We start from the raw sequence: 21,010 nt of genomic DNA, 5'->3' as shown, positions 1-21,010 counted from the left end.
TGCAGGAACTGATATGGGGTGCAGTATCTCTGATATGGGGTTCAATAACTGATATAGGGTTCAATAACTGATATGGGGTGCAGTATATCTGATATGGGGCTCAGTAACTGATACAGGGTTCAATAACTCCGATATGGGGTCAGTACTGGTGCTATGGGGTGCAGTAACTGATATGGGGTTCAGTAACTGATATAGGGTTCAATAACTGATATGGGGTGCAGTAACTATACAGAGTTCAATAACTCTGATCTGGGGTGCAGTAATTCCGATATGGGGTCAATATTGTTACTATGGGGTTCAGTAACTGATACAGGGTTCAATAACTCTGATATGGGGTGCAGGAACTGATACAGGGTTCAATAACTGATATGGGGTTCAATAACTCTGATACGAGGTTCAATAACTGATATGGGGTGCAGTAACTCCGATAAAAGGTTCTATATCTCCGATGTGGGGTGCACTAAGTCTGATATGGGGTGCAGGAACTGATATGGGGCTCAGTAACTGATACAGGGTTCAATAACTCTGATATGGGGTCAATATTGGTGCTATGGGGTGCAGGAACTGATCTGGGGTGCAGGAACTGATCTGGGGTGCAGGAACTCTGATGTGGGGTGCAGGAACTGATATGGGGTTCAATAACTCTGATATGGGGTGCAGGAACTGATATGGGGTGCAGGAACTGATATGGGGTTCAATTACTCTGATATGGGGCTCAGTAAATCTGATATGGGGTTCAATAACTCTGATATGGGGTGCAGTAACTGATATGGGGTCAGTAACTCTGATATGGGGTTCAATGACTCTGATATGGGGCTCAGTAAATCTGATATGGGGTTCAATAACTCTGATATGGGGTGCAGTACCTCTGATGAAAGGTTCCATATCTGTGATATGGGGTGCGGTATCTCCGATATGGGGTTCAGCCCCTGATATGGGGTTCAATAACTGATATGGGGTGCAGTATCTCCGATATGGGGTTCAGCACCTGGAACACAGGGGTGATTTTGGGGTTCAGCCCCTGCCATATGGGGTCAGTCCATCCTTTATTTGGGCTCAGTTACCCCGATATCGGGGTCAGCCCCTGTTATTTAGGGTCACTCCCCTTGATATCTGGGTCACTCTCTGCTCTATAGGGTCACTCGCACTCTATGGGGTCACCCCCCGCTCTATAGGGTAACAGGCCGCGCTATAGGGTCACTCCTATAGGGTCACTCCTGCTCCATAGGGTCACTCCTATAGGGTCACTCCCCACAGTCCTAGGATCAATCCCTGCACTATGGGGTCACTCCCGTGCTATAGGGTCACTCATATAGGATCACTCCCGCTCTATAGGGTCACTCCCATAGGGTCACTCCCCCCAGTCCCGGTGTCATCGCCAGCTCTATAGGGTCACTCCTATACGGTCACTCCCCACCCCGCCCCGGGGTGGTCACTCCCCGCTCTATATGGTCATTCCCCGCTCTATATGGTCACTCCCCGCTCCGGGGTGGTCACTCCTATATGGTCACTCCTATAGGGTCACTCCTATATGGTCACTCCCCTCTCTATAGGGTCACTCCTCGGTCACATCCCCGCCCCGGGGTGATCACTGCTATATGGTCACTCCCATACGGTCACTGCCATATGGTCACTCCCCTGTCTATACGGTCACTCCCCGCCCCGGGGTGGTCACTCCCACACGGTCACTCCCCGCTCTATATGGTCACGCCCCGCCCCGGGGTGGTCACTCCTATAGGGTCACTCCTATATGGTCACTCCCCTCTCTATATGGTCACTCCCATATGGTCACTCCTATATGGTTACTGCTATAGGGTCACTCCCCGCTCTATATGGTCACTCCCCGCCCCGGGGTGGTCACTGCTGTAGGGTCACTCCCCGCTCTATATGGTCACTCCCCGCCCCGGGGTGGTCACTCCTATATGGTCACTCCCATACGGTCACTCCTATAGGGTCACTCCTATATGGTCACTCCTTTAGGGTCACTCCTATATGGTCACTCCCATACGGTCACCAACACCCCAACCACCCAACACCCCCCCAACACTCCTATAGGGTCACTCCCCGCTCTATAAGGTCACTCCCCGCCCCGGGGTGGTCACTCCCAGCCGGTCACGCCCCTCCCCGCGGTGGTCACTCCCCTAGGGTCACTCGGGGGTTCCCCGGCGCTCCGGGCGGGGCTCTGACCGACACCCCCCGAGCTCCTCCCGCCGGCCGGCAGCGGGGATGGCGAGCTCGGGCTGCCGGGGGCTACCGCCGCCGGCCCTGGGGCTACCGCGGGTGGCCCTGTGGCTACCGTGGCTGGCCCTGTGGCTACCGTGGGTGGCCCTGTGGCTACCGGCGGCCGCAGCGTTCAACCTGGACAGCGGCAGCCCCGTGCTGAAGGACGGCGAGCGCGGCAGTCTGTTCGGCGCGGCCGTGGCGCTGCACCGGCAGCTCAGCCCCGAGCCCGCCGGCTGGTGAGGGGGGGTCCCGGAGAGACCCCCGGCTGGGGACGAGACCACCGGGATGGGGGAGAGGGGAGCGGAGCCCCCCGGGTTTGGGGGTTCTGGTGCCGCGGTTTGGGGGAAATAGGGAGTTTTGGGGTGTGGGATCCTGTTACCGGGATTTAGGGGAAATCGGGACTTTAGGGGCTGGGGGGAATCCTATTCCCGGGATTTGGGGGAAATCAGGAGTTCTGGGGTTGGGGGATCCTGTTCCTGGGATTTGGGGGATCCTGAACTCGGGATTTGGGGGATCCTGAACTCGGGATTTGGGCGGAAATCGGGAGTTCCCGGGATTTGGGGGGGGGATTGGGAATTCTGGGGCTGGGGGATCCTGTTCCCGGGATTTGAGGGGATCCTGTTGCCATGCCTTGGGGAGGATTGAGAATTTCGGGGTTGGAGTTCCCGGTTCCTATTGTCGGGATTTGGGGCAAAGCAGGAGTTCTGGGGCTGGGAGGATCCTGTTGCCGGGATTTACGGGGATCCGATTGCCAGCATATGGGGGAAATCGGGAATTCCGGGATTTGGGGGATCCTATTGCCGGGATTTGGGGTGTCCGGTGGGACAAAGCCACCGGGAACGGGGCGGGAATGGGGCTAAGGTCGCCGGACAATGGGGAGAGCAGGAGAACCGGACACTGGTGGGGATACCGGAATCCCCGGGATTTTGGGAGGGTCGGCAGCGCCGCGGGGCTGGGGGACAGCGGGACCCCCGGAGCCGAGCGCAGCGGGCTGCAGAGCGAAGGGACGGTGCCAGCAGGGACGGTGACAGTGCCAGCAGGGACGGTGGCAGTGCCAGCAGGCACAGGGACAGTGCCAGGCCGCCTGCGCGTTCCGCGATTATTCAGCATTAGCGGGGCAGGGGGGCTCTGGGGGGGCTCGGGGGGCGATGGCTGTGCCGGAGCGGCCTGGGGGTGATGGGCTGGAGGGAGTGACCCCCGGCTGGAGTGACCCCCGGCTGGAGTGAGTGACCCCCCGGCTGGAGTGAGTGACCCCCCGGCTGGACACCTCCGGCCGCGCCCACCGCTCCCGAGCCGCTCCCTGCGGCTAACGCCCACTGGCGACTGTCGGCATGGCCCCTTGTCCCTGTGTCCCCCTGGTTCCCGTGGCTCTCTGATCCCCTGTTCCCATGTCCCCGTGTCTCCCTGTCCCCCTTGTCACCCTGTCCCTGTTGCCGTATCGCCCTGTTCCCGTGTCCCTCTGCCTTCGTGTCCCCCATGTCCCCCTGCTCCAGTGTCCCCCTGATCCCCTGTCCCCCTGTTTCCGTGTTCCCGAGACCCCCTGCCCCCGTATCCCCCCGTTCCCATGTCCCAGTTCCCCCATGTCCCCGTGTCCCTGTGTCCCCTTTCCCCATGTCCCCAAGCCACCATGTCCCCCTGTCCCCCTGTCTCTGTGTCCCTTTTCCCCCATGTCCCCCTGACAGGCCCATGTCCCCTGACAACCCCGCAGCTCTCGGGCCTCGCCCGGTGGTCTCCTCCCCAAGGACCCCCGGCTCGGGCAGCTCACACCGCGCTGTCCCCTCGTGTCCCCTCGCCTCGCCATCCCCCCCGTCCCCTCCATCCCGGTGTCGCCGCGCTGTCGCAGCGCTGCCGCCCGCGCCGCGTTCTTGGCACCGAGGGCGCTTTGGCCGCCGCTGCCCGCTGCAGGTGTTTGCTCGGCTGTCCCGATGTCCCCCGCCTGTCCCCACGGGGCTCGGGCTGGCCTTGTCGCCTGTCCCCTCGCGGGGTGCCCAGCCCGGCTCCGTGGGGCGCCCGGTGCCGCTGTGTCCTCCCTCCTTTTTTGGGCATGTTGCCGCGCGGTTATTTTGAGTGAATTCCAGTTTATTTTTACCGCCTCTGCCTCCCTGCCACCCCCCGGGGCTCCGCCGTGTCCCCGGGCCATTGTCACCGCGGGCCGAGGGGGCGGCGGTGGCCGCGATGTCCCCACGGCCACCGAGGAGCCGCCGGTGGCACCGCGCGGGCGAGCCGCGTGTCCCCTCGTGGGGTCCGCGTGGGGGCCAGGGGGTGTTCGGGGTGTCCGGTGTGTCACCTGCTGTCCCGGGGTGTGTCACCTGCTGTCCCCACAGTGTCGCCAGCCGCTGTCCGGCACGCCGGGGCGGCAGCAGCTGCTGGGCCGCGCTGGCACCGCGCTGGGCACGGGGGTGGCACAGCTGCGCGGGGGCGGCTGGCACTGCCGCGCGGGGGTCCCGGGGGGGCTCTGTGACCCGCGGTGTCCCCAGGACCCTCCCGGGCCCTGACGGGGGTCTCTGCCCCCCCAGGCTGCTGGTCGGAGCCCCCCAGGCGCTGGCACTGCCCGGCCAGGGGGCCAACCGCACCGGCGGGCTGTTCGCCTGCCCGCTGACCACCGAGCTGTCCGACTGCTGGCGAGTGCCCATCGATGAGGGGGGTGAGCCGCCACCCGGGGGGTGACCCGGGGTGACCCGGGGCGGTGGTCCCGGCCGGGCTGACCCCTCCCCGTGCCCGCAGTGGACCCGCAACGGGAGAGCAAGGAGAACCAGTGGCTGGGGGTCAGCGTCAAGAGCCAAGGGCCGGGCGGCAAGATCGTGGTGAGCGCCGAGGGGACAGCGAGGGGACAGCGGGGACACCTCAACGGGGTGTGTCCCGACCCGCCGCGACCCCCCGGGGTGTCCCCAGACCTGCGCTCACCGCTACGAGGTGCGACACCGGGTGCGCCAGCCGCTGGAGACGCGCGATGTCATCGGGCGCTGCTTCGTGCTGAGCCAGGACCTGCGCGTGCGGGACGAGCTGGACGGCGGCGAGTGGAAGTTCTGCGAGGGGCGACCGCCGGGCCACGAGCGCTTCGGGACCTGCCAGCAGGGGCTGGCGGCAGCCTTCAGCCCCGACCGCCGCTACGTGCTGCTGGGGGCGCCCGGAACATACAACTGGAAGGGTGAGGGGCTGCCTGGGGGTCTGCGGGGGGGTTTGGGGGTCTGGGTGGGAGTTTGGGGGGTTCTGGGTGGGGGTTTGGGGTCTCGGGTGGGTGTTTAGGGTTCGGGGCGCCCAGAACCTACAACTGGAAGGGTGAGGGGCGGTGGGACCCCTCAGGGTTTGGGGTCTGGGTGGATGTTCCTGCTCGGAGACTCACCACTGGGAGGGTGAGGGGTCCCCACTGTGTCCCCTCGGTGTCCCTATGTCCCCTCTCACCTGGGGAAGAGGGATCCCTGCCCATAGAACTGCACGGGGGTCTCTGGGATGTCCCCACGATATCCTCACGATGTCCCCACGCTGTCCCCACGCTGTCCCCGTGTTCCCCGGGCCCCGCAGGAACGCCGTGAGTGGAGCAGTTCAACCAGAGCTCGCTGTCCCCTCGGTGTCCCTCAATGTCCCCATGTCCCCTCTCACCTGGGGAGGGCTCCCTGCCCATAGAACTGCACGGGGGTCTCTGGGGGGGGTCTCTGGGATGTCCCCACGCTGTCCCCGTGTCCCCAGGCCCCGCAGGGACCCTGCGTGTGGAGCAGCTCAACCAGAGCTTCCTGTCCCCTCGATGTCCCCTGTCACCTGGGAGGGGATCCTTGCCCATGGAGCTATACGAGGGTCTCTGGGGGGTCTCTGGGGTGTCCCCACGGTGTCCCCACGATGTCCCCACGCTGTCCCCGTGTCCCCGGGCCCCGCAGGGACCCTGCGCGTGGAGCAGCTCAACCAGAGCTCGCTGGACCTGCTGCGGCCCGACTTCGGCCCGTTCGAGGCGGGGGGCGAGAAGGACCAGGACCCCTCGCTCATCCCCGTGCCCGCCAACAGCTACTTCGGTACGGGGGGCGGCGGCCCGGGAGACCCCCAGGCGGCCGCGCCCCCTCCCCGCCCCGGCCCGGCCTGACGCCCCCTCCCCGTGTCTGTGTCGCGGTCGCAGGGCTGCTCTTTGTGACAAACATTGAGAGCGCCGCCCCCGACCAGAGGGTCTTCCGGACCCCCGAGCCCGGCGAGAGAGTTCCCGGCGCGGCCGCCGATGTGGCGCACAATTCCTACCTGGGTTCGTGCGGGACACGCGTGCGACACGCGTGTGTCACCTGCGTGTGACCCTGTCGGTGTGCCACCCGCCTGTGACTCTCCTGGTGTGCCACTCGTGTGACACGCTTGTGTCACCTGTGTGTGACCCTCCTGGTGTGCCTGCCGTGTGTCACCCGTGTGTGACCCTCCTGGTGTGCCACCCGCGTGCCACCTGTGTGTGACCCTGGCGGTGTGACACGAGTGTGTCACCTGGGTGTGACCCTGCCGGTGTGCCATCCATGTGCCACCCACGTGTGACCCTCCCCGTGCAGTGTCCCCCCCCCGGAAGGGTCCTGCAGTCCCGCGCGTGTCCTGTCACGCGTGTCCCCTCCTGGACACTCGTGTGTCCTTCCCGGATGTCCCTTTCCCGCGTGTCCCCACGGACGCGGGTGTCACCTGTGCAGAGGTGTCCCCGGCAGGTGTCACGCGTGTCCCCAGCGGACACAGATCCCCCGCCCTGGGCATACTCGTGTCCCCAACCACGCCCCTGTCTCTCCACTCGTGTCCCCAGCGGACACAGATCCTGCCCCGTGTCCCCAAACAGGCCTCTGTCCCCACGGTGTCACCCTGCACACGTGTCGCCAAACACGGCCCTGTCCCCACAGTGTCACCTCCTGCCACCCCCCGCACACGCGTGTGGCCGCGCCACGCCCCTGCCACTGCACCACCCTGTCCCTGTCGTGTCTGTCACCCCCCTGGGCTCTGTCCCCATCCGTGTCCCCATTCTGTCCCCCCATCCCTGTCCCCATCCCCTGTGTCACTCATCCCTGTTCCCATCCTTGTCCCCAATCCCTGTCCCCAGTCTCTGTCCCCAGTCCCTGTGTCCCCCAATCCCTGTCCCTTCAAATCCCTGTCCCCTCATCCCTGTCCCCTCATCTTTGTGCTGTCATCCTTGTCACTCATCCCTGTCCCCATCCTGTCCCCATCCCTCTCCCGTGTCCTGTCGCTGTGCCATGGCTGTGCTGGGGACATCGCCAGGCTTGGGGGTGGCACAGAGCCCGGGGGTCCCAGGGTTTGGGGGTCCCAGGTTTTGGGGTCCCAGGTTTTGGGGTTTCGGGGGTCGCAGAGCCTGGCGTGTCCCCACACCCCCCGTGTCCCCTCTTGTCCCCGCGGTGATGTTTGTGCATGAAGGGTGCATGGACTGGGGGCTTTGGGTGGCTCGGGGGGCTTTGGGATGCTTTGGGGGGCCTTGGGGGGCTTTGGGGTGCTTTGGGGTGCTTTGGGTAGCTCGGGGGGCTTTGGAGTGCTTTGGGGGCTTTGGGGTGCTCGGGGGGCTTCGGGGTGCTGCTCCCGGCAAGCACTGCACGCGGGCAGGGGGCTCTGCTCCGGATTGGCTGCTCTGACCCCAAATTCTGCCCTTTTCCCCCCAAAATCTCCCCCGCTGGCAATGCCGGGGGGCTGCGCCGAGCCCCGATCCCCACCAGCAGGATTTTCCCATTTCTCCCCAATTCCCACCAGGAGGATTTTCCCAATTCCCACCAGGAGAATTCCCCTATTTTCCCCCAATTCCCACGAGGAGAATTCTCGTATTTTCCCCCAATTCCCGCCAGGACAATTCCCCCCTTCCCCGGACTGTCCCCAACCCGGCTGTCCCCATGTCCCCGGAGGGTTCTGAGGGTGACAGAGCTGTCCCCAACCCCGCGATGTCCCCATGTCCCCGCAGGGTTCCGGGTGTGACCCGGCTGTCCCCAACCCCTCGATGTCCCCGCAAGTTTCTGAGGGTGACAGGGCTGTCCCCAACCCTGCGATGTCCCCATGTCCCCGCAGGGTTCTGAGGTCACCCAGCTGTCCCCAGCCCGGCTGTCCCCAACGCGGCTGTCCCCATGCCCCCGCAGGTTTCTGTGGGTGACAGGGCTGTCCCCAATCCGGCTGTCCCCATGTCCCCGCAGATTTCTCGGTGGACTCTGGGTGTGACCCTGGTCACCCAGCTGTCCCCAGCCTGGCTGTCCCCGTGTCCCCGCAGGTTTCCGAGGGTGACAGGGCCGTCCCCAACCCGGCTGTCCCTGCTGTCCCAGCAGGATTCTGAGGGTCACCCGGCTGTCCCCAACGCGGCTGTCCCCATGTCCCCGCAGGGTTCTGGGGGTGACCCGGCTGTCCCCAGCCCAGCTGTCCCCATGTCCCCGCAGGTTTCTCGGTGGACTCTGGGTGTGACCCTGGTCACCCAGCTGTCCCAAACCGGGCTGTCCCCATGTCCCCGCAGGATTCTGAGGGTGACAGAGCTGTCTCCAACCCGGCTGTCCCCATGTCCCCGCAGGATTCCGAGAGTGAAAGGGCTGTCCCCAACCTGTCCCCGTGTCCCTGCAGGGTTCTGGGGGTGACCCGGCTGTCCCCATCCCGGCTGTCCCCAACCTGTCCCCCTGTCCCCGCAGGGTTCTCGGTGGACTCGGGCGCGGGACTGACGAGGCGACAGGAGCTGAGCTTTGTCACCGGAGCTCCGCGCGCCAACCACACCGGCGCTGTTGTCATCCTGCGGCGCGACAGTGCCAACCGCCTGGTGGCCGAGGCTGTGCTGGAAGGTCACCAGCTGACCTCGGCCTTCGGCCACGCTGTCGCCGTGCTGGACCTCAACAGCGACGGGTGGGTCCGGGGGACACGGCGGTGGCAGCGGGGGACGCGGGGGTGTCACCTTTGTCACCGGGGAACATGCGGTGTCACCTGTGGCACCACGTGGGTGTCACCATTGTCACTGTGGGACATGGCGGTGTCACCATGGGACCCCTGGGTGTCACCATTGTCACCGTGGGACACCTCGGTGTCACCCGTGGTGTGATCCCCAAGGACAGAGCCATTTGGGGGCAATTTTGGGGGATTTGGGGGGATTTGGGGTCTGGAGATGGACCTGGACCACGATGGGTTTGAGGGTGAGGGGCTTTGGGCAATTTGGGGGGGGATTTGGGGGAGATTTGGCCCCAGTCCTCGAGGATCGCCCAATTTTTGAGACCCCCACCCAAATCCCGGTGAGACCCCCCTGGGCAGATCCCACTTCTGGGACCCCAAATCCCTAACGATCCCCCAAACCCCTTTCTCCCCCAAACTCCATTTCCCCCCAAACCCCACTCGGGGGGCAGTGGGTGACCCTGCTGTCCCCAAACCCCACCCGGGGACAGTGCAGTGACCCCGCTGTCCCCAGTCCCCATTGGGGGGCAGTGGGTGACCCCGCTGTCCCCAAACCCCGTCCGGGGGGCAGTGGGTGAGCCTGCTGTCCCCAGCTGGACAGACCTGGTGGTGGGTGACCCTGCTGTCCCCAAACCGATCCTGGGTACAATGCAGTGACCCCGCTGTCCCCAGCTGGACGGACCTGGCGGTGGGTGACCCCGCTGTCCCCAGTCCCCACTCGGGGGACAGTGGGTGACCCCGCTGTCCCCAAACCCCATCCCGGGGGGCAGTGGGTGACCCCACTGTCCCCATTCTGGGGGGCACTGCAGTGACCCCACTGTCCCCAAACCCCACTCGGGGACAGTGCAGTGACCCCGCTGTCGCCAGCTGGACGGACCTGGCGGTGGGTGACCCCGCTGTCCCCAGTCCCCATTAGGGGACAGTGCAGTGACCCCGCTGTCCCCAGCTGGACAGACCTGGCGGTGGGTGACCCCGCTGTCCCCAAACCGATCCCGGGGACAGTGCAGTGACCCCGCTGTCCCCAGCTGGACGGACCTGGCGGTGGGCGCTCCCCACTTCTTCGAGCGGCAGGCGGAGCTGGGGGGAGCAGTGTACGTGTACATCAACCCGGGGGGGCTCTGGGACAGCGCGACCCCCGTGCGCCTCGAGGGGTCCCGAGGGTCCATGTTCGGGGCGGCGCTCAGCTCCGCCGGGGACCTGGACCGGGACGGCTTCGAGGGTGAGATTTGGGGCGTTTTGGGGGGAATTTGGGGGTATTTAGGGGGTGTTTGGGGTCTGGGATTGTACCTGGACCGGGACGGCTTCGAGGGTGAGATTGGGGGATTTGGGGTGGAATTTGGGGTGTTTGGGGTCTGGGGATAGACCTGGACCGGGACGGCTTCGAGGGTGAGATTTGGGGGGTTTTGGGGTGGAATTTGGGGGGGATTTGGGGGAATTTGGGGGGCTGAGATTGGAGCTGGACTGGGACGGCTTCGAGGGTGAGATTGGGGGTTTGATGGGATTTTGGGGGATTTGGGGGATTTTGGTGGATTTGAGTGGATTTGGAGGCTTGAGATGGACCTAGACCGGGATGGGTTTGAGGGTGAGAGATCTGGGGGATTTGGGGTGGAATTTGGGGGATTTGGGTTGGATTTTGGGTCTGGGGATGGACCTGGACCGGGACAGCTTCGAGGATGAGAGATTGGGGGATTTGGGGGATTTGAGGGGAATTTGGGGGATTTTGGGTCTGGGGATGGACCTGGACGAGGATGGGTTCGAGGGAGAGAGATTTGGGGGTTTGGGGGATTTAGGGGTTTGGGAGAGGTTAGGGGGCATTTAGTGGGATTTGGGGTCTGGGATTGGACCTGGACCGGGGTGGGTTCGAGGGTGAGAGATTTGGGGGATTTGGGAGGATTTAGGGGGGTTTGGGGGGGGTTTAGGGGGAATTTAGGGGTGTTTGGGGTCTGGGGATGGACCTGGACCTGGATGGGTTTGGGGCTGAGGGGTTTGGGAGTTTTTGTGGGGTCCCCAAGGGCTGGGGATTGTTCCCCCTTTCCCCCAAAATCCCCTATTTCCCCCCAAAATCCCCTCTTTTCCCCCAAAATCTCCCTTTTCCCCAGACCTGGCTGTCGGCGCTCCGTTCGACGGCGCGGGCAAAGTGTTCATCTACCACGGCAGCGCGCTGGGCATCGTCACCGCCCCGGCCCAGGTCAGGGGGTCCCGGGGGGTCTCGGGGGGTCTCTGGGTGTCTCGGGGTGTCCCGGGGGATCCGGGGGGTCTCTGGGGGTCCTTGGGTGTCTCTGGGGGTCCCTGGGTGTCCCTGGGTGTCCCTGGCTGTCCCGGGCTGTCCCTGGGGGTCCCTGGCTGTCCCTGGGGGTCTCGGTGACCAGCCCCCCCTGCCCAGGTGCTGGACGGGCAGTCGGTGGGTGTCTCGGCGTTCGGCTACTCGCTCTCGGGGGGGCTGGACGTGGATGGCAATGCGTACCCCGACCTGCTGGTGGGCTCTCTGGCCGACAGCGTGGTGCTCTACAGGTGAGACCCCCAGAGACCCCCGCGACCCCAAATCCTGATGGTCCCATACGTCTGGGTAGCCCCCCGAGAGACCCTCCGGGAACCCCAAATCCTGATGGTCCCATACACCTGGGGAGCCCCCGACCCCAATTTCTGGGATCCCCGACCCTGAGGAGCCCCAAATCCCTGAGAATTCTCCACATCCCAGGGAATTCCCCATTCCCGAGGATGCCCCAAATCCCTGAGGACCCCCAAATCCTGGGAACCCCCAATTCCTGACGATCCCACACACCTGGGTAGCCCCCCGCCCATTTTTGGGACCCCCGACCCCTGAGGAGCCCCAAATCCCTGAGAATTCCCAAATCCCTAGGAATTCCCCGTTCCCGGAGACCCCCAGATCCCTGACGACCCCAAATTCCTGAGAACCCACGCACCCCTAGGAATTCCCCATTCCCGAGGATCCCCCAAATCCGTGGGAATTCCCAATTCCTGGGCATCCCCAAATCCCTGAGAATCCCCCAAATACATGGAAATTTCCCATTCCCGAGTTCCCCCAAATCCCTGGGAATTCCCAGTTCCTGGGGACCCCCAAATTCCTGGGATTTCCCCATTTCCAAGGATCCCCCAAATTCCCGAGTCTCCCCCACATCCCCGGGAATCCTCTACTCCCCGAGTCCCTCCAAATCCCTGGGAATCGCCCAAATCCCCGAGTCCCCCAAATCCTCGAATCCCCCAAATCCTCAAATCCCCCTAATCGTGAATCCCCCAAATCCCCGAGTCCCCCCAAATCCTCGAGTCTCCCCCAAATCCCTGGGAATCCCCCATTCACGAAAATCCCAAATCCCCGAGTCTCCCCCAAATCCCCGGGAAGTCCCCAGATCCCGGGAACTCCCCAATCCCCAAATCCGCTAATCCCCGAGTCCCCCCCAAATCCCCCCAAATCTCTGAGTCTCCCCAAGCCCCTGGGAATCCCCCATTCACGAAACCCCCAAAATCCCCGAATCCCCTCAAATCCCGAATCCCCCCACATCCTCAAGTCTCCCCCAAATCCCCCAAATCCGAGTCCCCCAAATCCCCAAATCCCCCAAATCCCGAGCCTCCCAAATCCTCGAGTCTCCCAAATCCGCGGGACCTCCCGAATCCAGGAACTCCCGAATCCCCGAATTCCCCAAATCCTGGGAATGCCCCAAATCCCCCAAATTCCCGAGTCCCAAATCCGTGAACCCCAATCCCCGAGTCCCCAAATCCCCGTGAACCCCCAAATCCCCAAATCCCCCAAATCCCCGAATCCCCCCGAATTCCCCCAAATCCCAGCCCCCCCAAATCCCCCAAATCCCCGTGTCCCCCAAATCCCAGATCCCCCAAATCCCAAAAACCCCCAAATCCCCCAAATCCCCCAAATCCCCCCGAATCCCCCCAATCCCGGTTCCCCCCACCCTCCCGGGGTCTCTCCGGTTCGGGGTCCCCCCATGATTTGGGGTCTCCCCGGACCCGCGCTGTCCCCAGAGCCCGGCCGGTGGTTCACGTGTCCCGCAATGTCACTTTGCTGCCGCCGCACCTCGACCTGGAGCAGAGCAACTGCCGCCACCAGCCCGGCGTCTGGTGGGTGGCGCCGTGTCACCTCCCGTGTCACCTCCCGTGTCACCTCCCCGTGTCACCAACGTGTCACCTCCCGTGTCACCTCCCCGTGTCACCTCCCCGTGTCACCTCCCCCGTGTCACCTCCCCGTGTTCCCACCGTGTCACCTCCCGTGTCATCCTCGTGTCATCTCCCCCGTGTCACCTCAATGTCGCCCTCGTATCCCACCCGTGCCATCTCCCGTGTCACCGTGTCACCTCGTGTCACCTCCCCGTGTCCCCAACATGTCACTGTGTCACCGTGTCACCGTGTCACCGTGTCACCCCATGTCCCAAACGTGTCACTGTGTCACCTCCCCCGTGTCACCCTCCGTGTCCCCACCGTGTCACCGTGTCACCGTGTCACCTCCCCGTGTCACCTCCCCGTGTCACCTCCCCGTGTCACCTCCTCGTATCACCTCCGTGTCACCGTGTCACCTCCCCCATGTCCCCACCGTGTCCCCCCGTGTCCTACCCATGTCCCCAACATGTCACCGTGTCCCCTCCATGTCCCCACTGTGTCACCAGTGTGTCACTGTGTCACCTCCCCGTGTCCCCAACGTGTCACCAGTGTGTCACCGTGTCACCTCCCCCGTGTCACCGTGTCACCCCATGTCCCAAACGTGTCACCGTGTCCCCTCCCCGTGTCCCCACCATGTCACCGTGTGTCACCGTGTCACCCCGTGTCCCCAACGTGTCACCGTGTCACCTCCCCGTGTCACCATGTCACCCCATGTCCCCAGCGTGTCACTGTGTCACCGTGTCACCTCCCCCTTGTCACCTCCCTGTGTCACCGTGTCCCCTCCGTGTCCCCTCCGTGTCCCCACCGTGTCACCCGTGTGTCACCGTGTCACCTCCCCCGTGTCACCTCTCCCGTGTCACCTCCGTGTCACCGTGTCACCCCGTGTCCCAAACGTGTCACCGTGTCCCCACCGTGTCCCCAATGTGTCATCGTGTCCCCTCCATGTCCCCTCCGTGTCACCAATGTGTCACCATGTCCCCACCGTGTCCCCCCGTGTCCCCAACGTGCCACCTCCCCGTGTCCCCCCATGTCCTACCCATGTCCCCAACGTGTCACCGTGTCCCATCTGTGTCCCCCGGTGTCCCCCATCCCGGACACGCTGTGGGGGCAGCAGGACCCCCCTGACCCCCCGACTGATCCCCCGACTGACCCCCCTGACCCCCCGTGTCACCCCCTGACCCCCTGACCCCCCGGCTGAACCCCTGACCCTCTGACCCCCCATGTCACCCCCTGTCCCCCCTGACCACTGGCTGACCCCCCTGACCCCCACCCCAGGACCCCCTGACTCCCTGACCCCGACCCCCTGTCCCCCTGCTGACCCTTCTGACCCCATGACCCTCCGACCCCATGTGCCCCCTGACCCCCTGACCCACTGGCTGACCCCCTGACGCCCCTGCTGACCCCTGACCCCCTGCTGACCCCCATGTCCCCCTGTCCCCTGCTGACCCCTGACCCCGGTGACCCCCTGACCCCCATGTCCCCCTGTCCCCTGCTGACCCGCTGTCCCCATGTCCCCCCTGTCCCCCTGCTGACCCCCGGTGACCCCCTGTCCCCCATGTCACCTGTCCCCCTGCTGACCCCCTGTCCCCATGTCCCCCTGTCCCCCTGCTGACCCCCTGACCCCCATGTCCCCCTGTCCCCCTGCTGACCCCTGACCCCCATGTCCCCCCTGTCCCCCTGCTGACCCGCTGTCCCCTGCCCGCAGCGTGGAGGTCTCAGTGTGTTTCAGCTACACCGCCAGCCCGGCCAGCTACAGCCCCAGGCTCGGTGAGCTCGGGGGGCGCGGGACCCCCGGGGGACACCGGGAAATGGGGGTCCTCCTGTCCCCGGGGGTCCCCAAAGCCCGGGGATCACCCCCTGTCCCTGGGAGCCCCCGAGCCCTGAGTGTCCCCAGTCCCTGAGTGTCACCCCCGTCCCTGGGAGTCCCCAAACCCAAAGAGTCCCTCGATCCCTGAGGGTCCCCAAACCCTGGGGGTCCCCTCGGCCCTGAAGACCCCGAACCTGGGGAATCCCCCCTGTCCCTAAGTGTCCCCAAGTCCCTGAGGGTCCCCACTGCCCTGAGGGTCCCCAAACCCTGGGGATCACCCCCTGTCCCTGGGAATCGCCAATCCCTGAGGGTCCCCCCTACCCCCGGGAGTCCCCAAACCCAGGGAATCCCCTCTGTCCCTAAGTGTCCCCGAGTCCCTGGGAGTCCCCAAATCCTGGGATCACCCCCATCCCTGAGGGTCGCCAATCCTTGAGTGTCCCCAAGTCCCTGAGGGTCCCAAATCCCAGGAATTCCTCCATCCCTTGGGACCCCCCGATCCTCGTGCCCCCCTACCCTTTGGGACCCCCAATCCCTGAGCATCCCCAATTCCCTGAATTCCTCCACACTATGGGACCCCCACCCTTTGGGTCCCCCCTATCCCCCCAAATTCCCCCATGATTTGGGACCCCCACTCTCTGGGACCCCCCGATCCCTGAAATTCCCCCATCCTTTGGGACCCCCAACCCCTGAGCATCTCCAACCCCCAGAACCTCCCCATCCTTTGGGACCCCACCCTTTGGGACCCCCAATTCCCCAAATTCCCCCATGATTTGGGAGCCCCAATCCCTGAGCATCTCCAACCCTGAACTGCCCCGTCCTTTGGGACCCCCGCCTTTGGGACCCCACCCTTTGGGACCCCCGCCGATCCCCGAAATTCCCCATAATTTGGGATCCCATCCTTTAGGACCCCCATTCTCCCCGTTATTTGGGACCCCCACCCATTTCTCCCCCGTCCCCCCCTGGCCGCAGAGCTGCAGCTGGTGCTGGAGCTGGACTCGGAGCGGCGGCGGCGCGGCCTGAGCCCGCGGGGGTCATTCGTGGCCAGAGAGCCTTCGGACCCTGAGCACCAGCGGTCAGCGCGCCTGGAGCTGCCGGGGCAGGGAGCCAGGAGCTGCGACAGTGCCACCTTCCGGCTGCACGTGCGTGAGCCTCACCTTCCTCATCCTCATCCTCATCCTCATCCTCATCCTCATCCTCATCCTCATCTTCACCTTCCTCATTCCCACCTTCTGGCTGCACATGCGTGAGGCCTCATCTTCCTCAGCCTCATCATCCTCACCTTCCTCACCTTCCTCATCCTCACCTTCCTCATCCTCACCTTCCTCACTTTCCTCACCCTCACCTTCCTCATCCTCCTCATCCTCATCTTCATCCTCATCCTCATCCTCATCTTCATCCTCATCCTCATCCTCGTCCTCGTCCTCATCCTCATCCTCATCCTCATCCTCATCCTCCTCATCCCCACCTTCCGGCTGCACGTGCGTGAGCCTCACCTTCCTCATCCTCATCATCCTCATCCTCATCCTCATCCTCATCCTCATCCTCATCCTCATCTTCCTCATCCCCACCTTCCGGCTGCACGTGCGTGAGCCTCATCTTCCTCACCTTCCTCATCTTCATCATCCTCATCCTCATCCTCATCCCCACCTTCCGGCTGCACGTGCGTGAGCCTCACCTTCCTCATCTTCATCCTCACCTTCCTCACCTTCCTCATCCTCATCCTCACCTTCCTCATCTTCATCCTCATCTTCCTCATCCCCACCTTCCGGCTGCACGTGCGTGAGCCTCACCTTCCTCATCCTCATCATCCTCATCCTCATCCTCATCCTCATCCTCATCCTCATCTTCCTCATCCCCACCTTCCGGCTGCACGTGCATGAGCCTCACCTTCCTCATCCTCATCATCCTCACCTTCCTCACGTTCCTCACCTTCCTCATCCTCACCTTCCTCACCTTCCTCATCTTCATCCTCATCCTCCTCATCCTCACCTTCCTAATCCCCACCTTCCGGCTGCACATGCGTGCTGTGACCTCACCATCCTCATCCTCATCCTCATCCTCATCCTCACCCCTGTCCTTCTTTTCATCTCATCCTCCTCCTCCTCATCCCCACCCCTGTCCCCACCCTGTCCCCACGCTGTCCCCATCTTGTCCCTGTCTCCCTCCATGTCCCCCAGCCCCGCTGACCTTCCTCCCTCCTCCTCCTCCTCAGGACGACATCCGGGACAAGCTGCGTCCCCTGCCTGTCACTCTGGCCTATGGCATCGTGGGGACACGGGGGTGGCACCGGGGGGGCAGGGGGACAGCGCTGCCACCGCTGTCACCCGCGCTCAGCCCGCGCCAGCCCAGCACGCACCGAGCCGAGGTGGGGACTGTCGCCTGGGGCACCTGTGTGTGTCACCCCCTGGGTCACCTCTGTCACCTGTGCCACCCCATGTGTCACCTGTGTCACTTGTGTCACCCCCCTGTCACCCCCGTCCCACTTCCGGCCACCTGGGGTGTCCCCTGTGTCCCCCCATCCCACCTGGGGCCACCTGGAATGTCCCTTCTGTCCCCGCCATGGCACCTGGGGTCACCTGCAGTGTCCCCACGCCATTCCCACGAGTGTCCCACCCCTCGTGGGTGTCCCCCCAGTGTCCCTGCATTGTCCCCACATTGTCCCCCCGTGTCCCCCAGGTGTCCCCGCACTGTCCCCATGTCCCCAGGTGTCCCCGCATTGTCCCCCAGGTGTCCCCGCACTGTCCCCATGTCCCCCCGTGTCCCCCAGGTGCATTTCCTGCGCCAGGGCTGCGGCGATGACAAGATCTGCCAGAGCCACCTGCAGCTGTGGCCTCAGTTTTGTGCCCGCCGGGGTGACAACGACTTCGTGCCACTGCCCAGGTGAGGGGACAGGGCCACCTGGGCTGTCCTGACAGGGCCACCCAGGTCACCAGGGTCACCAGGGCCACCTGGGCTGTCCTTGCCACTGCCCAGGTGAGGGGACAGGGCCACCTGGGCCACCCAGGTCACCTGGGCCACCTTGGCTGTCCTCAAAGGGGTCAGCATGGCACTGCCACCTCTCCGTGAGTGACCAGGGATGTCCCCAGGATGGCACTGCCACCTTCTCCGTGAGTGACCAGGATGTCCCCAAGGGGTCTCACAGTGGCTGTGCCCACAGGGATGAGGATGGCACTGCCATCTTTGCCATGAGTGACCATGGTGTCCCCAAGGGCTCTCATAGGGGTCAGCATGGCAGTGCCAGCTTCTCCATGAGTGACCAGGGCTGTCCCCAAGGGGGTCAGGATGGCACTGCCACCTTTGCCATGAGTGACCAGGGATGTCCCCAAGGGCTCTCACAGGGCCAGGATGGCACATCTTCCCCATGAGTGACCAGGGCTGTCGTGCTGTGCCCGCAGGGACGAGGATGACACTGCCACCTTGGCCGTGAGTGACCAGGGATATCCCCAAGGGCTCTCACAGGGGTCACTCTGCCCGCAGGGATGAGGATGGCACTGCCATCTTCGCCATGAATGACCAGGGATGTCCCCAAGGGTTCTCACAGAGGTCACCCTGCCTGCAGGGACGAGGATGGCACTGCCACCTTCCCCATGAGTGACCAGGGATGTCCCCAAGGGGGTCAGGATGGCACTGCCACCTTCCCCATGAGTGACCAGGGATGTCGTGCTGTGCCCGCAGGGATGAGGATGGCACTGCCATCTTCGCCATGAGTGACCAGAAGGACGTGGCGCTGGAGGTGCAGGTGACCAATGAGCCCTCGGACCCCTCGGAGCCACAGCGTGACGGTGACGATGCCCACCAGGCCCTGCTGGTGGCCACCCTGCCCCCCGAGCTGCCCTACGCTGCCCTGCGCCTCGAGGAGCCCGGGGGGACAGCGGTGAGAACTGGGGACAGCAGGGGACAGGAGGGGACGGGGGGGACGGCGGTGAGGGCTGGGGACAGCAGGGACAGGGGGGGACAGCAGGGGACAGCGGTGAGGGCTGGGGACAGCAGGGACAGCAGGGGACAGGGGGGACAGCAGGGGACAGCAGGGGACAGGAGGGGACGGGGGGGACAGCGGTGAGGGCTGGGGACAGTAGGGACAGGGGGACAGCAGGGGACAGCGGTGAGGGCTGGGGACAGCAGGGGACAGCAGGGACAGCAGGGGACAGCAGGGGACGGGGGACAGCAGGGGACAGCGGTGAGGGCTGGGGACAGCAGGGGACAGCAGGGGACAGGTGGGGACAGGAGGACGGGGGACAGCGGTGAGCTGGGGACAGCAGGGACAGGGGGACAGCAGGGACAGCAGGGCACAGGAGGGACGGGGGACAGCAGGGGACAGCAGGGACAGGGGGACAGCAGGGGACAGCGGTGAGGCTGGGGACAGCAGGGGACAGCAGGGGACAGCAGGGGACAGGGGGACAACGGTGAGGGCTGGGAACAGCAGGGACAGCAGGGGACAGTGGTGAGGGATTTGGGGACAGCGGTGAGGGCTGGGGACAGCAGGGGACAGCGGTACAGCAGGGATAGGGGGACAGCGGTGAGGGCTTGGGGACACCAGGGACAGGGGGACAGGAGGGACGGGGGGACAGCAGGGACAGGGGTGAGGGGATTTGGGGACAGCGGTGAGGGGCTGGGGACAGCAGGGGACAGGGGGACAGGGTGAGGGCTTGGGGACTTCAGGGGACGGGGGGGACAGGAGGGACAGGGATGAGGGGATTTGGGGACGGGGGTGAGGGGACTGGGGACAGGAGGGGACAGTATGGGCAGAGGGGTGGGGATGGCACTGGGGGTGTAGGGTGGGGTCAGGATGGTCCTGAGGGTTTGAGGTCAGTCCTGGGGGTCCCCGGGGTGTCCCCAGGGGGGTCTGTGACGTGCCCAGAGGGTCCCAAGGTGTCCTCAGGGGCTCCGGGCTGTCCCAAGGTGTCCCCAGGGGCTCCGGGCTGTCCCCAAGGTGTCCCCAGGGGGTGTCACCCGTGTCCCCCGCAGGACAAGGTGCTGTGCTTGGCCAACCAGAACGGCTCCGTGGTGGAGTGCGAGTTGGGCAATCCCCTCAAGCGGGGGGCGCAGGTGGGCGCAGCCCCCTCCCCAAATTACCCCGAGCCCTCTCCCCAAATTCCCCCGAGCCCCCCGAGCCCCCCGAGCCCCCCGGGCTCACCTGCCCCCTCCCCAGGTGCGCTTCTTCCTCATCCTCAGCACTTCGGGCATCTCCATCCACACCACCGAGCTGGCCGTGCAGCTGCAGCTCTCCACGTGAGACCCCCGGGAGTGGGGATGGAGACCCCCGGGATTGGGGTGGGTTAGGGGCCGGAAACCCCCGGGATTTGGGATGGAGACCCCCGGGATTTGGGATGGGTTTGGGGTTTGGACCCCCGGGTTTGGGGGATGGAGACCTCCAGGTTTCGGAGGTTTGACCGTCGGGATTTGGGGTTTGAGACGCCCGGGATGGGGGTGGGATTGGGGCTGGGGACCCCCGGGATTGGGGATGAGACCCCCGGGGGTTGGGAACAGAATCCTGGGGGATTTGGGGACAGAGACCGCCGGGATTTGGGGAGGCAGACCCCCGGCATTTGGGGATGGAGACCTTCGGGATTGGGGATGGAGACCCCCGGAATGGGGGCGGGTTTGGGGTTTGGACCCCCGGGATTTGGGGGATGGAAACCCCCGGGATTGGGGGATGAGACCCCCGGGATTTGGGAACAGAATCCTGGGGGATTTGGGGACAGAGACCTCCGGGAGTGGGGATGGAGACCCCCGGGGGTTGGGGTCAGAGCTGGAACTCTCCACGTGAGCGGGCGGGGGGCTGTGAGAGGAGACCCCCGGGATTTGGGGGGGTGGGTTTGGGGCTGGAGACCCCCGGGATTTGGGGGTTTGACCGTCGGGATTTGCGGGGTGGGTTTGGGGCTGCAAGCCCCGGGATTTGGGGGATAGAGACCCCCGGGATTGGGGTGGGTTTGGGGTTTGGACCCTCGGGATTTGGGGGATGGAGACCTCCGGGGTCTGGAGTTTGGACTCCCG

The 21,010-nt window shown here is 64.6% G+C and overlaps 1 protein-coding gene across 7 annotated transcripts in view; it reads left to right on the top strand.

The window, feature by feature from the left end:
• Positions 1-2,104: 2,104 nt before the first annotated feature.
• ITGA7 (integrin subunit alpha 7) overlaps positions 2,105-21,010 on the top strand; it is a 28,379-nt gene continuing 9,473 nt past the window's right edge. For 2 of the 7 annotated variants that reach the window (XM_085041159.1, XM_085041160.1), the window contains exons 1-18: positions 2,107-2,459; positions 4,740-4,867; positions 4,948-5,027; positions 5,116-5,371; positions 6,096-6,227; positions 6,329-6,448; positions 8,835-9,042; positions 10,107-10,300; positions 11,181-11,269; positions 11,465-11,592; positions 13,078-13,173; positions 14,915-14,976; positions 15,986-16,155; positions 17,229-17,381; positions 17,784-17,896; positions 18,692-18,890; positions 19,982-20,062; positions 20,166-20,245. In XM_085041159.1, coding sequence (XP_084897285.1) covers positions 2,227-2,459; positions 4,740-4,867; positions 4,948-5,027; positions 5,116-5,371; positions 6,096-6,227; positions 6,329-6,448; positions 8,835-9,042; positions 10,107-10,300; positions 11,181-11,269; positions 11,465-11,592; positions 13,078-13,173; positions 14,915-14,976; positions 15,986-16,155; positions 17,229-17,381; positions 17,784-17,896; positions 18,692-18,890; positions 19,982-20,062; positions 20,166-20,245 — 2,522 coding nt within the window. In that variant the 5' untranslated portion in view covers positions 2,107-2,226. Of the gene's footprint in view, positions 2,460-4,739; positions 4,868-4,947; positions 5,028-5,115; positions 5,372-6,095; positions 6,228-6,328; positions 6,449-8,834; positions 9,043-10,106; positions 10,301-11,180; positions 11,270-11,464; positions 11,593-13,077; positions 13,174-14,914; positions 14,977-15,985; positions 16,156-17,228; positions 17,382-17,783; positions 17,897-18,691; positions 18,891-19,981; positions 20,063-20,165; positions 20,246-21,010 lie in introns of all 7 variants that reach the window. The other 5 variants (XM_085041161.1, XM_085041156.1, XM_085041158.1 and 2 more) reach the window with 5 other exon arrangements.

Source organism: Lichenostomus cassidix, chromosome 29 (genome assembly GCF_008360975.1).
Source record: "Lichenostomus cassidix isolate B80296 chromosome 29, HeHo_3.0, whole genome shotgun sequence".
NCBI classification, from domain to species: Eukaryota; Metazoa; Chordata; class Aves; order Passeriformes; family Meliphagidae; genus Lichenostomus; species Lichenostomus cassidix.
This window is presented reverse-complemented; position numbering and strand designations above follow the sequence as displayed.